A 15,652-nucleotide genomic window follows, 5' to 3' on the forward strand; every position below is an offset into this window, starting at 1 on the left:
TGTATATCTTGACTACACAACTACAGATATTTTCTAGCATAAATGATTATTTTTTTTCAGGTACTTGCCTTATTTTCAATGCAATTGTGTGTCTTTATAGTTGAGTCTATTAAAATATATGGGAATTGCCTTACGCCTAATAGGTGACTACAGGTTATAAATGTTCTCTGTTTGTTTAGGAGGTTGTGAGTGCTGTATTCTGGACACACTTAGGTCGGCTCATGTTGCTATCATCACCGCTCACCCATAAGACTTCCCCGTGGTCCCGTGATGATGATAATGGATTCTTCTTTTTATCGTTACAGTTCAACTTTTTCCTTCAGATAGCTTGAGGCTATGTAAGAAGTGAAATAAAATTGTTTTATTTCCTCTAAAAGGTGAGCCTTTTCTTAATGTGAAGGTTTGTTTATAGTCTGTAGCATCTCTGTGATTCTCAGGCTACTTTGATGACAGTCCTTTAGCTACTGTAGTTTCATGGTGGGCTTCTGGAAACGAGTCTCAGTGCATCTGTGCTATTCTGAATTGTGACATCCTCAGCAAACAATCTACATTTCACAACTATAAAGAGTATTCATATGTATATATTTTTTTCATCTTTTTTTTTTTTTTGACTCCTTGAATGCCTTATCGTTAGTAATGGAGTTTTGGCCTGACTGTGTCCTTTGCCTTCTTTTCAAAATCTTTATATTTGAGTTCCAGTCTCTCCAAGGTACCCAGACTATTTTGGTATTTGCAACTACACTGGATATTGGAGGACTAAGTACTTAGATAATTTGGTAATTCTTTTAAAACTTAGTGTCAGCCTCTCTGTGTGTACACATACAGTCACGTGGCCATGGCACGCGTAAGGAGGTCAGAGAATAAAGTTTTGAAGTAGGCTTTCTCTTTTCTTTCTCCGCTTCCACAGATAAAGCTCAGCTTCCCAGACTTGTGTGGCATGCACCTTTACCCTACTCTAATAATTTAGTAACTCTGAATGTCTTCTAGAACTTGAAAGATGAGAGGACTTTTTCCCCCCCCTTGAAGCATTTTTTCTTTCAGTCCTGGCAAGCCTAAGATGGCTTAGAGGGTAAAAATTCTTGCAGTCAAACCTGAAGACCTGAGTTTTATTGGCAGGACCCGTATGATGGAGAGAAAACTAATTCTCTCCACACATGTGCCATAGAATTAACTTGTCCCTCCTTCCCAATAAGTAGATGGAGTACAAAAAAGTGTTTTCAGAAATTGAACACAACTGTCTATTGTGGTCCTTCCAACAATCAAATTTTTCCACAATCATCTTATTTTAGTAGAAAATGTCACCTTTGTGACCCAGAACAAGGTCAAACTGGGTGCCATTTTGCTCTCACATTAAGCGGTATAGTCATGATGTTGATAGGTGCTTCTGGAAAATTCTGAAGACTACATGATTCAGTTTTTGTTTAAACATTCTTTGTTTGTTTTGGTGAGGATAAGATATGGTTTGCCTTGATGGGTATATTTCCAGGCTGCTTCACTAAGTGTTTTTATGTCAGAATAGCAACTCAAAGGCACATTGAAGGTAATTGCTTCTGTAAAAGCATTCAGAGATTGGGACTTCTCTTCTCATGGTGATGTTCATCAATCCTATTATGAAAACACTGACTTCACTTCAGTTTTTCTGCCTTCTGTCTTGTGATAGATGATACAAAAAAAGGCCCTTGCCAGGGCCTGGTGCTGTGTTACTAGGCTTGAAAATCGCTAGTACTCTAAACTACATTTGTGTTTGTAAATCACCTAGTCTTGGGCATTGCTGTGATAACACAAAACAGTCTAAGTTTGAAAACTGGAACACTAGCTACATAATTTAAAGGGCAGCAAAACTGCCCGTGTGAAAATTCAGCATGGGAGAATAATAAGTTACTGTCCAAACAGAGAGGAGCATTTTCTGGCCTTGCCTGGCATCTTTCTCTAGGTCCTTAGGCTGCATAAGCCTCCTCCGTCCTAAGATATTCCAATCAAAAAAACAACCTTTAGATCCTTCTTTTCAATCAATCTCCATAGAAAGATTTTCCACCAAGGTGTATTTGGGGGCCAGTTTAATAAAGAAGATGAGCAATCAGAGGGCTTTGATTTTATTGTCAAGAGATCAAGTCTCAGTCTTAATATTGTTCATGTTCAGAGTGCAGTTTTCAGTGAGTCCATTGAACCTCAGTGGTTTTTCTAGAAACATTGTCTCCAGTGCCTCAGGAATTCCACAGTGCAGACTCTATGACTAGAAGATGTTCTAGTCATGAAGTATCTTAATATCTGTGCATTGATGTCACTGTATATAATGTGGCATATTTTGGCAAACAAAAAATTGTAGCACTGAACAAATGAGTTGATCAAAAACAATTACAATTTTTTTAATTTAAATTTCTTTTTAAAAAATAAATTATTCACTTTATATTCTGTTTGTAGCCCCCTCCCTGGTCTCCTCCCAGTCCCACCTTCCCACCTCCCTCGTCCCCCTTTTCCCTTTCCTTATTTCTCAGAAAGGGTGAGCCCTCCTCCCCTACCATCTGACCCCAGCCTATCAAGTCTCATTAGGACTGCCTGCATCCTCTTCCTCTGTGGCCTGGCAGTATGCCTCCCCCAACCCCCATCACCAAGGGGAAGTGATCAAAGAACATGCAGCCACAATTAAAATTTCAAAGAAGTGTTTTTTTAAAAAACATGTGCTTTTATGTTGCTTCTAAACCATTGCTATAGTTTGTATCATTGCCTAAAAGAACTAAACAAAAACCTTGTACCTTTGCTTGGGGCCAGAATATATGTAATTATATTCTATTACATCTCCCTAGTATATAATTTTCCACCTGTAACTTGAAGTCACCATTCCTATGTGTCCCCTCCTTGAAAAATTTATGTTCTGCTAGCACTGTTTTGGATAAAGTCTGGTTGGATTTCCACTTGTTGTTAGTCTAGAATGTTTAGCCAGCTTGCTCATTGAGGATTAGGTGGATGGGGAGAAAAGGACTAAAATGGTGCACTTACTTGAGACCTAGCCCCTTGCAGTTCAGTAGAACTACTGAAAAGAGCAGTAATGCAAGTTAGACATGACTGCATCAAATGGCTGCTGAAACAAAATCATTACCACATACCAGAGGGACATGAAACCAAGGTTTATTAAAATACCCTTAGCGTATTTACAAGTTGAAGCTGTGAATGCAATTCTTTGGAAATTCAAAAAAATAGAGTTCTATCTTTTAAAACAAATCAACAGAATATGAATAGATTAGGATATATATAATCCATCACGGAGATAGAATTTCTCTCAATAGACAATCTAAATTTTTCTAACCAATATATATTATGTACAAAAATACACTTGATATAATAATCAAGTAGTGTTGAGAAGAAAAAATATATATACACACATATTTTCACTATGTACAAGTTGATATTGGCTCCTTCACCTTTTCTTTTTAAGAATAAATACTTCATTTGGTTGCAAATTACATTTACAAATTCAACTCATGAACATTTCTCAGTGTTGAAGCAATTAAATATGCAAATTAGAAATACATATTGTTTTTAACTTAAATGGAAAATACCATACCCAAATCCAGTTAGCTTATTATGTTTAGAAACATTCAAGAGCATGTAATATAAGGTTTCATGTCTCTAAAGTGCCTTCTTCTTTCCAAAGCTGTCTTCCTTCTATTGGTTAGCGCTACATCTACAGATTGGTCTAACAGTTCAAGTTCAGAAAGGCTGAATCTTAACATGACAAAATAGTAAACTATTCAGGACATGCTACACTTTCTATGAGTGCTTTTAAGAGCATAACAAGTTACTGTTAATCTGAAAATAACCACAAAATGTCAACATCCCGATTCAGATGGTGGTAGATGTTTGAGTCATGAGTGGTAGTAAGAATGGAGTGGTGATAACAAGTGTTATGATTCAAATTGTTTGCACAGAGCTCCATTTGTCCGGCAGCACAGGAAGCTCAGACTCCAAGAGTTAGCCTTGTCGTGGATGGTAACCTGCTGTGACGGATCAAAAGTGTTCTCTAATTAGATAGTTTAAAAATCTACGAGAAGCCAACAACCAGAACACCCGGCCTTTTTAATAAAGTAGAACAAAATGAAAAACGAAATGCATTAATGCATTTTCCACTTTCTTTATGGATTTTTCCCTCTTTGCTCAAGTGATGAGGTGATGCTGACATTAATGAGAGGCAGTCTCGGCGGTGTGTCTCACACAGGCTCCTTGGTGACAGTGGTGCTCTGTCCAAACACTGAACGCTGGAGCACAGGGTGTGAGAGTTACATGGGACAGTCAGTGTCTATGCTGCAGAGGTAGAGAGTAGCTGCAGGGTCCCTTCAGGAGAGAAGGGCTGCGGTCTATGAAGGGAGGGGAGGCTGAAGATGAAGTGTGGGAAGGAGGAAAGCTAGAGGACACTGGGTGCTGAGAGGGCTTGGGAGCAGCCTTAGAGGGAACAGGAAGGTCCTTGGCCAAGTGACACTTGTAACAGAATCTGAAGCATGAACCAGTCTCATTGGAGGACCTGCCTTTGCAGCACGGAGTCTGTCATTGAGCTATAACAACATATGGGACACCCCTATTTTCCTAATACAAATTACTTCAATTTCTATTAAAAGCTGTCCCTAGCATTATCATGGTGATAGTCGTGCAAAGCACTGCACTGGATTTGTTCAGTTTTTCTTCTCTCCTGCTTGCTGGTTTTCCTCAGTCATCCCATACTGCCTGAGATCTCAGAAGGTGGATGGGAGACGCTTGCAGAGGTTGCATGAATCTTAGGAAGCAGGCTCCGTGATCCCAGGTGGTGCTAAGAAAATTAAACCGAACCAAGCCAAACCATAAATGACTTGAAGTGACTTACATTTCTGTAGCATCTGACTTGTATTAGGATGCTAACTGATTTCAGGGAGTTTCTAGACATGCAGGCCAATGTTTATTTTCCAGGCCAAAACACGATCCCTAAATCAAAGTTCAGGGAGACCGCTTCCCACACTAGTCTGGATTATAACTCAAAGACTGGAAAAGACTGTGATGAATTGATGACATGCTTCCGCTAAAGGTTCTTAAAAAATATCCAGTGTCTAATTTGTAAACTTTCTGCCTCTCAAAGAGTATCTTAGATTGTTCCCTTAAAGGGAAATCCTTTTTTCTAAAAGCATATGCCTCAAAGATTACACACCCAGTGGACAGCAGGACAGCAGGGGCGGAGTCTTTTTGTCTCAGGAAGCTTTAAAGTAGCAGAATTATAAAATTAATGATTTTGGAAGAAACCTATGTCTTTGGTAGACCCCGCAATCCTACTTGAATCACCGCAGAATCAGTTCAAGATCTTCTTCTTCTTTACTCATGGGTTTGTTTCTAAGAGTAGCGAATGCCTTCCAAGATCAGTTTGAACCACTAGCGAGACTGACGGTAAGACAGGAGAACTTAGGTTACATCCAGAGAAAGATGATCAGAAGAGGGGGCTGGAGAAATGGGTCAGTGGTTAATAGCGCTTGCTGCTCTTGCAGCAGGTCCAAGTTCAGTTCCAACTACTCACACAGTTGCACGCACACTGTTTGTAACTCCAGTTCCAGGGGGATCTAACAGCCTCCTTCTGGCTTCTGCAGACACCAGGGACACTGGCGGTGCACATACATACATGAAGGCACTCAAATAAAAACGAGTATATCTTTAAAAAAAAATAGAAAAAAAAAGATAATTTGTGGTTCACAAAACATACCTACAATGCAAGTATTCTAAATGCTTCTTGGCCTTTCGATGGATGAGCAGTATAATTTTTGTGCATGCTGAGTGCTCCTTTTTATACACTGTACAGACATAAGAGAGATTAAAATTCATTCCATGGACCTCCAGAATTGCTCATTGCTGAACAGCTATCACGAATGCTAGGGGGAGGCAGAGTAAACCTCCCTGGGTGCTCAGTGGTCTCCAGGGCTGGCCTTTGAGAAGTATTGACATAGAAAGCCAACTAAGGTGAACAATTAAAAATAACTCGCCTCCTAACAAGGAAGTTGAAGAAAGTCCTGGGAGGAAATAGCATTGGAGAGCAGCCATGACTTTGGTAAGCCATGTTGACATACACTTGATTTCCTACCTGATATAAGTACAAGATAACACACTGGAAACTCGCACTATTTATTGGATGTATATTCTAAGACATTTTTACAGCTTCAGAAGTGGAGCACACAAGATATTCTTAAGGTAAGCACTCAGCCTAGATGGCGCCCCTGATGTCTTAGTGCCGGTCTATTCCCTGTCACATCCTTGGGGTGTTCATTTCTGCCTGAGCACACTGACTCACTCGTGTCTCGGTTGCCAGTGCTATCACATTTCACACGAACCATGAAAAACGACCGTGGAACCACAGAAGCAGTTGGGTCAGTGTCCAGTCTTGTACACTTAAGACTGAAAACCAGACAATTACCTGAGGACAGATGGAGTTTGTAGCGCGAAGTGTACGGAGTATGCAGGCGTGGTCTGTTACTTAAAACCAAACAAGTTAACTAAGGATGGGTCAGTCTCTTCTGCACCAATTCATTTTTTTTTTTTTTTTTAAATTTTGCAGGGTTCATGCGAGCTACAGACTGAAGGGAAGAGAAATAAAAGGGTCTCAGTGGCACTGGTCCTCCACAGAGCGTTTGGGGATGAGTTGATACAGAGTGGGGAATGCACACCAGTACGCATGCTCAAGGACAGCACATGGCTCCTTTTGCTTTTCTAGTAATTCTTTTGGTAGAAGCCTGACGACAGCTGAAGAGACCCAGTCAGAGAGCTATTGTTTTAACGTCTCCATGTTTCTGAGTAAGCTGTTAAGTAGTCATATTTCCCAAATGTGATATAAGGCGTTATCTTGGAACAAACAAGGCTACTCAACTGGCTTGGTGTGAAACGCGCTGAAACTCTTAAATTCACCCCTACCTGGCAAAGAGTTTGGTAGATTGCCCATCCTTGCGGAGGGAAGTGAAGAATGAAGAAACCAATAAGAACTACTAACAAGGAGCCAGCAGCTGACAGGGAAGCAGGAATGACAGAACGTGCCGCTCAGTCCTGTGCAGCTGTGTAACTGAGCATGCTTGTGCCTGGATCCAGTAGCCACCAAAATAAAACACTTGTGTAAGCCCGAGTGAGGGTAGAGCTGCTGAGGTGAGTGTTTGGAGGTGATTGCCTTTAAATCGATTCTGTATCAGCCATGGCTTCAAAGCGGCTGGGTTGTTTCTTTCTATAGCCGAAAGATGAAAACATATCCGATGTTATCTGCTTCTGGTGAGAGCTAAAAGTTAATCCATTCTTTTAGAACCTTATCAGTTTCAGAACAGACCTGTCTCACCCGCATCGCAGATTTCTTTATGTAGATGAAGTAGCTGGCATGGGTGAAAGTTCATTGCTTTATCCAGTCCACTCTACTTAGCTGCAGGGTCCCTTAAGCCCAAATAGCTGAACTCTGAATTGCCTGGTCTTCTGATGTTCTACTCATTTATAAGCTCCTCTTAGGAGACTTCATAGGAAGAACACAGACACATCCAACTCCAGGACACCATACTTTTCTCTAAGGGGCTTTTTCTAGACTGAGTCTCCTAAGACAATCTTAGGCTCTTTCATAGGAAAAATGGCCGGCATAAGCTGCAGTCTCAGGTGAGGATGGCAGGAGCTTTGCTCCCTCCCAGCAGCCATCACAGCCATTCAATTTCATATCTGTTTCCTTAGGGCTGCTGCCACTTTGGATTTCATAGTCTCTGTTTTGTGATCCAGTAATTACACTTATTTGTACATTACCAAATCGATGGAAACAGAGGCTTTCCCGTCATCTTTTGGTATTGTTTTCTTTGATAAGTACAGGCAAAGTAAAATGAAAAATTAAAAAAGAAAGGAAATATATACTTCTTGCTAGTGTTTTTTAACAGAATTTAAACTACTTTGTAAAATGAGATATTTGGGACAAAACTATCCTTTTAGGCTTTTTTTTTAATTTATTTTGCCATATCATGTCCCCTGTTGGTATTTTAAGATTTATTTTTATTTTTTAATTATGTGAATATATGTATGTCTCTGTATGGTACATGTATGACTGTGTGTGTATCTGTGCATGTGAGTGCAGCTGCCCATGGAGAACAGAAGAGGATGTCAGATTCCCCAAGATAGAGTTATAGGTGATTGTGAGCCACTCGACATGGGCACTGGAATTCAGATTTGGGCCACCCACAAGAACAGTACATGCTCTTAACTGTTGAGCCATCTCGGAAGCATCCTTATCCTAATTGGTTTTATCTTTGACTTTTTAAGGGGGCAGGGTAAATACTACAGAACAGACTTAGGATGCTAGGAAACAAAGCATCCCCAACCCCCAATGGTATGATCTACTTCCGGATAGCCTGCAGGATCTGCTGTGTCCTAGAAGGGCAGAGAGACAGTGCCATCTATGACGACTCATGTGCACATTAGAGATCTGAGTCAGGTAGCATTGACACCACCAAAAGCCTTCTGCTCCTACTCATCCCATTCACGGGATCCATAAAGGTCTATGCATATGCAGCTCTCATGGAATGCTGAGGTGATTCCTGTGGCATAGACAAAACTGCATTTTTCATTGCACTTCAACAAGGACACCATGGAGTGAAGGGTGTCTACAGGTGGAATTTACCTTGCTTGTTAAGGCTCTTGCTCTTCTCCATAGTTAAGAGTGAGAATGAAGAGAAACAAAATCAAGAAGCAATGGGAAAAGACCAGCAATGTCAAGCCAATCTAGTCATGCCAAGTTCCTTATCTGGTTGTCTATTTTGTCTCATCCCTTCGTTTTGATTAAAATAAACCATGCAGCCATACTCCCTCCTTTGAGCAACCGAAAGACAGTTAGCACCTGAATGAAAATAGCATCTGTAACTTATTAGATGCCAGCTACTCTTGCTTCGCAAGGTTTGCACAACATCAGGCTATGGTACTGCCTTTATTAGCTTGTATCTGTTATCGGAGTGTCCCTGAGTTGGGGGCTGACGACTGGCAGGCAGATTCTGGGAAGACACTTAGTGTATCTGGCAAGTTCAAAGTTTCTAGAAAGTTGCTGAGGCAAGAGGCAAGCCACACACGAGTCAGCCGGAGATAGCCAGATCAACAAAAGACACAAGATGCCGAGCAACTCCAGACTGTCTCCAACGACAAGAAAAGAAAACATAGAAGCCACAGTCTTCAAGACAGTCCTCCGTTCTTTCCCAGTCCCATTTCTTACTCTCCCAAACAGGGGTAGCTTAGGGGGGGAAGGTAGGAAAAAAAGATCTAAGTGGCTTTTCTCTGTGATTTAAGGGCTAGAGTTAGAAAACACAACCTGTCCCTGACATTCCATTCAGAGACTAATATTAACATACCCTCCTTATTTTCACTTTATTGGAAATAACTTTTTTCTGCTCATAAGTTTTTAGATACCAAATAGTCCCTTCGTTATCTTCCTTCACAAACTTATGAGTTAAGGTCATAATCACGGTAGAGAGTAGCATTTGCTCTCTTGTCTGGACACTTCTCGGGGTGGTGGAAGAGACTGGGCCACAAGTAGTAGACTACAATGTAGACATCATCTGCGTATCAGCATAGCATTCATTCTCTGTCCATAATGGATTTACAACCACATAGTTCCTCACCCAAGTGAGTACTCTTGATCCAAGTCCTTCCCTGCCCTTTTTCTGTTAAAGTTGATATAGATTCTCTACTGGCCAGGAAGCCATGTTAACTGAATGGGTCTATCTCATGGCTGGTGTTCACTCCCAGCATTGTAACTCCTTCTCCAGAATAAGGTTTATGATTATTATTCTCTCTCCACCCATGTGAAATTTCAATTCTTTCCTTTTCATTATATCATCATCATCACCACCATGATCCCCATCATCATCATCACCATCATCATCATCCTCAAAAATTATTTTCCTAGTCTGGGAGATACACAGTAATAAACCTCTTAAAAAATAGTCCTGGTAAGTTTCAACATTTTTGGTGAAAATGCCATAGGATCTTGATACAACAGGATCAAAATTAAGATCAACAAAAAACTATACTGTGTGAGGATCAAAGCTTGAGTTCTCTCAAGGCAATCAGCATAAAAGATTTCTTTTTTTGCATGACAAGGTTGTACATTGGAAAGCTTAGAATTTCAGCTTTAAATAAAATGTGAAAAAAAGGCATATCTCCTGATCTTATTATAGGGTGGACTTTGGACTTGCATAAGGAAGAATTATTAAATATTCCTGTAATATTCCTATACATAGCTTTGTATTGTTCCCATGGCTGACAAAGAAGGCACAAGGCGAGTTCTGCAGGTGACCTCGGAAGGAGATAAGCAAATATTCTGTGACAGGCATCTCAGGAACTCCCCTTGGCGCTTGTGTCTGAAGGAACACTGAAGCGCCTCCTGTCACGCCGCAATTTCCTTCGGCTTTAATCTTAGTTGGTGGCCACACTGGCTTCCTTCTGACGCAGTCTTTCTTTCTGTTGTTTAAGAGAAAAGCAGATCTGTTGTCATTTTTACTTTTTTCTTCCCAAGTTTTGATAACTTTTTTAAATTCTGGCCCAAAATGAAGAGTATAATTGTACTAAATACCCTAGAAATTAAGGTTATTTCTACCGTTTTTCCTTCTTGGATCCCCAGTTGCATGATTCTATCAACCTCCCATACAATGTGGAGAAAGATATTCCCATTGTCTCATTATTGATGTTCCTCAGCACAGCATCCATACCTGCTGGAATTCATTTATGGAAGCAAGAATAGTAGCTAACAGTTACTGAACCTCTACTGTGTAGCTGCTGCTCTACCTGCCTTTCCCCAGTTTGTTCAAAATAAACCCAAGTTAAAGGTGGTATCACCATTGCCCTCTTTTCCTTGAAGAGAATGAAGTAAAGTAACTTCATAAGGTCTTAGAACAATGCTGAGATTTAAACCTTTTCTGTATTCTTCCCAGTGATCCCGAGTTCCTAATCAGGTATCAGTTCTGACTAATGTCTGTTTGATGGTTAATGTTCATTTCAACCTGACAAGATCTGAAATCTCATGGGAGAAAGCCTATCATGCATCTGTGAGGGGTTACTTAATCTCTGGACACACCTATGACAGGTTATGTTGATTAGGATAATTGAGGTATGAAGACCTGCCCACTATGGATGTCATCATACAGGCTGGACTCCTGAAGGGAGACAGTGAGCTAAGCTCTAGTATTCACAGCTTTCTGCTTCTTGACTGTATCAAGAATGTGACAAGAAGCCCCAAGCTCCTGCTTTTGCGACTTTACCACCTCAATAGACTGTACCTTCAAACTGTGAGCCAAAATAAACCCTCTTTTCCTTTAAGTTGCTTTTGCCAGGGTATTTTATCACAGCAACATGAAAGGTAACTAGGGCAGTCTGTGACACATAGATGGAGAATCGTTGTGACCTCTATGTAACAGTAGAGGAACATTCTCAAGCTTAAGGAAGAATAAGGAGACTGGCTGGTTTCTAGTGCAAGGAAGAACTGTGAGGAGACCCCCATCCCTATCTGGGCAGGTTTCTTTGTCATCTATTTGCCAAGTGACATTAGGCAGACTGTCTAATTTTGCATCTCAAGTCTCTTAATCCCTCCTAGGGGATGTCCTGCCTTCTTCTCTAATAGAATGAATGATGGTGAATACTCAGGAACCTTTCAGGAGGAAGGCACCTGGAGATAAGAGAGACGTGGAGATGGATATGAAATCCAAGTGACACAATTTACTTTACCACAAATGAGGTGATATCACTGTTAGGTTTGCAGTGGAAACACAGGAAACCATGCTTTGCCCCCTCGTGCCTAATTTTTGTTTTTAGATCACATGGTATTAGGATGGGAGGAAGGATGCCAAAACCCCATTTCTTCCCCGCATTTTGTCCTTTAAATTCACAGACACTTGGGAGTGTACCCAGCTATAATGAAAAGTCTAGAGATCACAGTAAAAAATGTGGCTTACTAGACTAGCGGTGGGATTGATTTTCTTTGTCTCCACTTTCTTCTCTGAGGTCAGTTTGCTCACAGATGCCTGAGCCATTTTCAACCTGAAATAGAAACGTGAGGGGAGGGATGAAATGAAAGGAAGAGGAGAAAAAAAAGAAAAGTAAAGGGGTTGAGTTAAACAGAAATTCCCAATACTTTGGAATGCAAAGCTCAGTGGTCAGTATTCTGTCAGTCCATTAAATGTCACATAACCCTGAGCATACAATCTGACAAATGCGTTGTTAAGACATTGTCTTCACAGTGACAGTAAATAGCCACAAATCCCGGTGGGAAAGCCCACAAGAACACCTGCAATATAAACCTGTAGGGAATGTTCCCGCGCTGAATGCAGCAGGCAACTATGACGCACTGGTAAGGGTATCAAAACAAAGAAAAGGCACGTCGTAAATATCAGACACATATTTTTTTTTTCCTCCGTTATACTTTTCATAGGACTGTTGTTTATGTGGTCTGTTGTGGGCCAGAATGACATTATCTGATGCATAACCGTAGCCAGGTGCTTTGGAGAGCACGCTGCTAGTGCGTTCAAACTCTAGCTATAATGCTCTCGGCTCAGCCACAGCTCAGTTTTCACGAGAGAGCCCACTGAGGTGAACAAGGCGGAGGCTGTGCTATTGTGAACAGCACAGCAGTTAGGGATGAAGAGAATTCTATGTCCATGGGCCACCGCTGTCCAATGTGCTTGGGCCTATTATCTGCACAGGAGAGAGAATGCTGAGAGAATTTTGGAAAATTTCAAGAAAACACATGAACACTGTAAGTATCAAAGTTATAACTTCCCTGAAGTAAAGTGAAAAGACAAGCTAAAAATGGAAAGAAAAACTGCAAATCATCTATCTAATATAGGGCTTTTGTACAGAAAAAAAAAAATATATATATATATACACAAAAGATGAATTATGATTCCCAACAACTAATAAATGTGTTAATTAATATACATTTACTTTAATGTAAATAAATATATTTACAAAACAATATAGACACTTAAAGTTCAAGGAACATCAAAGAAGAGGGGGCAGAAAGATTGTAAGAGCCAGAAGATCAGGATATCTGCTGATAAAATAGCTTTTCTAAAAACAAACAAACAAACAAACAAACAAACAAAAAATGAGGACACAGGAGTAGGGGAGTGGTAGGTGAATAAGATAAAGATATTTCCAAGAATTAATTAAAATGTTAATTTTTAAAGATAAATTACTCTCTCCACAAATGGGCAGATTCAAATAAACATTTCTTCAAAATGTTTGATATTGCACATAGTCAATAGGTACATGAAAAGAATTATACTGTCATTAATAGACTGGAAAACACTAAATTATGATAGAGGTGATTGCTACAAAAACAGGAGACAAAATGAGACTGAGTAGAATTGTAATTTTGCTACTGTTTTGAATTGTAATATAAATATCTGTGCAAGCAAACCTTGTAAAAGGGTCATTCGAGCCCAAAAAGATGGCAACCCATAGGTTGAGAACTACTGTTCTAAGGTGATGCATTTTTACTTTTAAATTTTCCTAAATTTCTAAAGAAAACAATTACCTATTTAAAGATTGACCAATTCATAGATATTTAAAATTTAGCATTTTTTCTTTTAAGGTTTCAAATTAAACAACAACAACAACAAAAAACCCTTTCATCTTAATTGTGTACTGTTATCATCTACAAATGGCAGAGTGGCTTGACTCTTAGAGGACTTGACACAACTGTTTAGAACATGTATTCACCAATCCAGTCTTCCTGCTGACATGTAGAATGTGTTCCAATGAGCTCAACATGCCAACTGATACATCAGAAAGTAAATAAAATGAAACAAAGAGGAGTAATATTTTTTAGAATCCAAGAAGAAATACATCTGGTAAGGATGCCCAGAGACAACTGCCCACTGAAACTTCCCATTTGAAGCAACAACTGTGACTGATATATCCAGTCAAGAACAGAACATAGACCAAATCCACGTCAGACTAGACTGGAAAGTGACCATTTGGAGGGGTTTTCCAGCTTAGATGATGGAGATGCAAAAGAATCCTCAGCTTGTGTTCTTCCTGGAGTTTTTTCACCTAGGATTCTGTTCAGAGAGCAATTATTATCTATCTCAGGGTCCCTAACTTGAAGGACACAATTTGGCTCATTATTTTTGCTTCAATAGTTCTTTTCTACAGGTCAATTCTGGCCCGTGCTTTTGGAGCTGGCCTTCTACCTGGCTTCTGAATAGCACCACCCTCCCACTTCCTCAGTGTCTTGTTGGCTCTGTGACCCCGCTCTTTGGGCCTCTGGATATCAGAGAATTGGGGCCGTGGAAGTCACTGTGCAAGTTAATAAATCACGAGGGACTGGGAACTAATTCACAACCCTGTGCCCACTGCAACACTCTACTAGCGGCCTGTTACCTAAATGAACATTTGCTTTGGCAGAGTAGATTCTGTCATGTCTTCTGGCACCTGCCTTTAAGGTTCATATATCTTACTGTGTTGTGATCTTTTTTTTTTATTAATTTTATTTTTTTCTTATCAGTTACATTTTATTAACTCTGTATCCCAGCCGTGTCCCGATCCCTCATTCCCTCCCAGTCCCTCCCTCCCTCCCTCCTCTCCACCGTGCCCCTTTCCGAGTCCACTGATGGGGGGGACCTCCTCCCCATTCATCTGATCCTGTTTTATCAGGTATCTTCCGGACTGGCTGCAAAGCCCTCCTCTGTGGCCTAACAGGACTGTTCCTCCCTTGGGGGGTGGGGAGGTCAAAGAGCCAGTCATTGAGTTCCTGTTAGAAATACTTCCTCATCATGCCAGATTGGAGCCTTTCCAAAGTGGGAAAAAGAATTTCATTGACTCTATCCTCAGCATCGGTCCTTAATTTTAAGAATTCAGGTGTCAAGGACTACTGAGATAACACAAATGGTAAGGTGACTACAAACATGGTTACCTAATTTTGGGTCCCCAGTACACAAAAGCCGGTACGCATAGCCAGTAGTGGTGGCACATGCCTTTAAGTGTGGTGCTGGGGTTGGGAGTAGAGATAGGCAGATTCCTGCACCTCAGTGACCAGCCAGTCTAGCCAACTGGTGAGTAAAAGACCTTGTCTTGAAAACGAAGGCAGAGAATGAATGATTGAGAGAACACACTTGACACAGACCCATGGCCTCCACATTTACATGAACACATTCACCTGTGCCTCTATACACATACTCACACAAGGGGCACATGCAAACTGAAAATAATTTATAAAAGAGAACAGTGGTGAGGACATGATGCAAGAGTTCCTTCAATGGCAAGTGGCTATCACATCCTCAATGTTCAGGATGGATCCTGCACGGAGCAAACCGGCAAATTCTTACTACAGTCTCTGCATGTCCTCAACAGTAGAGTCCACAATCATCGAGAGGGACCGTACTGTACAGTGAACATCGGGTACAGCAGGAGCAACTCAGTTTGTGCCATTTCCCATCACTCCCACCATATCTTCAGACAGAAGCCAGCAACTGACCAGTGCTCTCTGCCAACTTCCTTGTACTGTTTGGTTTCTTAGCACTTAGCGCACTTCACCCATGTTTATTACCAGCCTGGGCCCTGAAAGTCTTGAAGTTTTGACAAGGAGTCTTGGAGAAAGGCTACGGTGGGATACGAGATGAGAAGGGATGAGAGCCCAGACAACTGAGATAATTTT

At 40.7% G+C, this 15,652-nt stretch overlaps 1 protein-coding gene across 4 annotated transcripts in view; it reads right to left on the reverse strand.

Moving 5' to 3' along the window:
• Positions 1-3,118: 3,118 nt before the first annotated feature.
• Positions 3,119-15,652, reverse strand: part of Fmn1 (formin 1) — a 343,149-nt gene continuing 330,615 nt past the window's right edge. For all 4 annotated transcript variants that reach the window (XM_055599030.1, XM_055599026.1, XM_055599041.1 and 1 more), the window contains 2 exons: positions 11,949-12,033; positions 3,119-10,461 (listed from right to left, as the gene is read on the reverse strand). In XM_055599030.1, coding sequence (XP_055455005.1) covers positions 10,417-10,461; positions 11,949-12,033 — 130 coding nt within the window. In that variant the 3' untranslated portion in view covers positions 3,119-10,416. The remainder of the gene's footprint in view (positions 10,462-11,948; positions 12,034-15,652) is intronic.

The sequence above is a fragment of the Psammomys obesus genome, unplaced genomic scaffold (genome assembly GCF_907164565.1).
Source record: "Psammomys obesus unplaced genomic scaffold, mPsaObe1.curated_primary_1811, whole genome shotgun sequence".
In the NCBI taxonomy this organism is placed as follows: domain Eukaryota; kingdom Metazoa; phylum Chordata; class Mammalia; order Rodentia; family Muridae; genus Psammomys; species Psammomys obesus.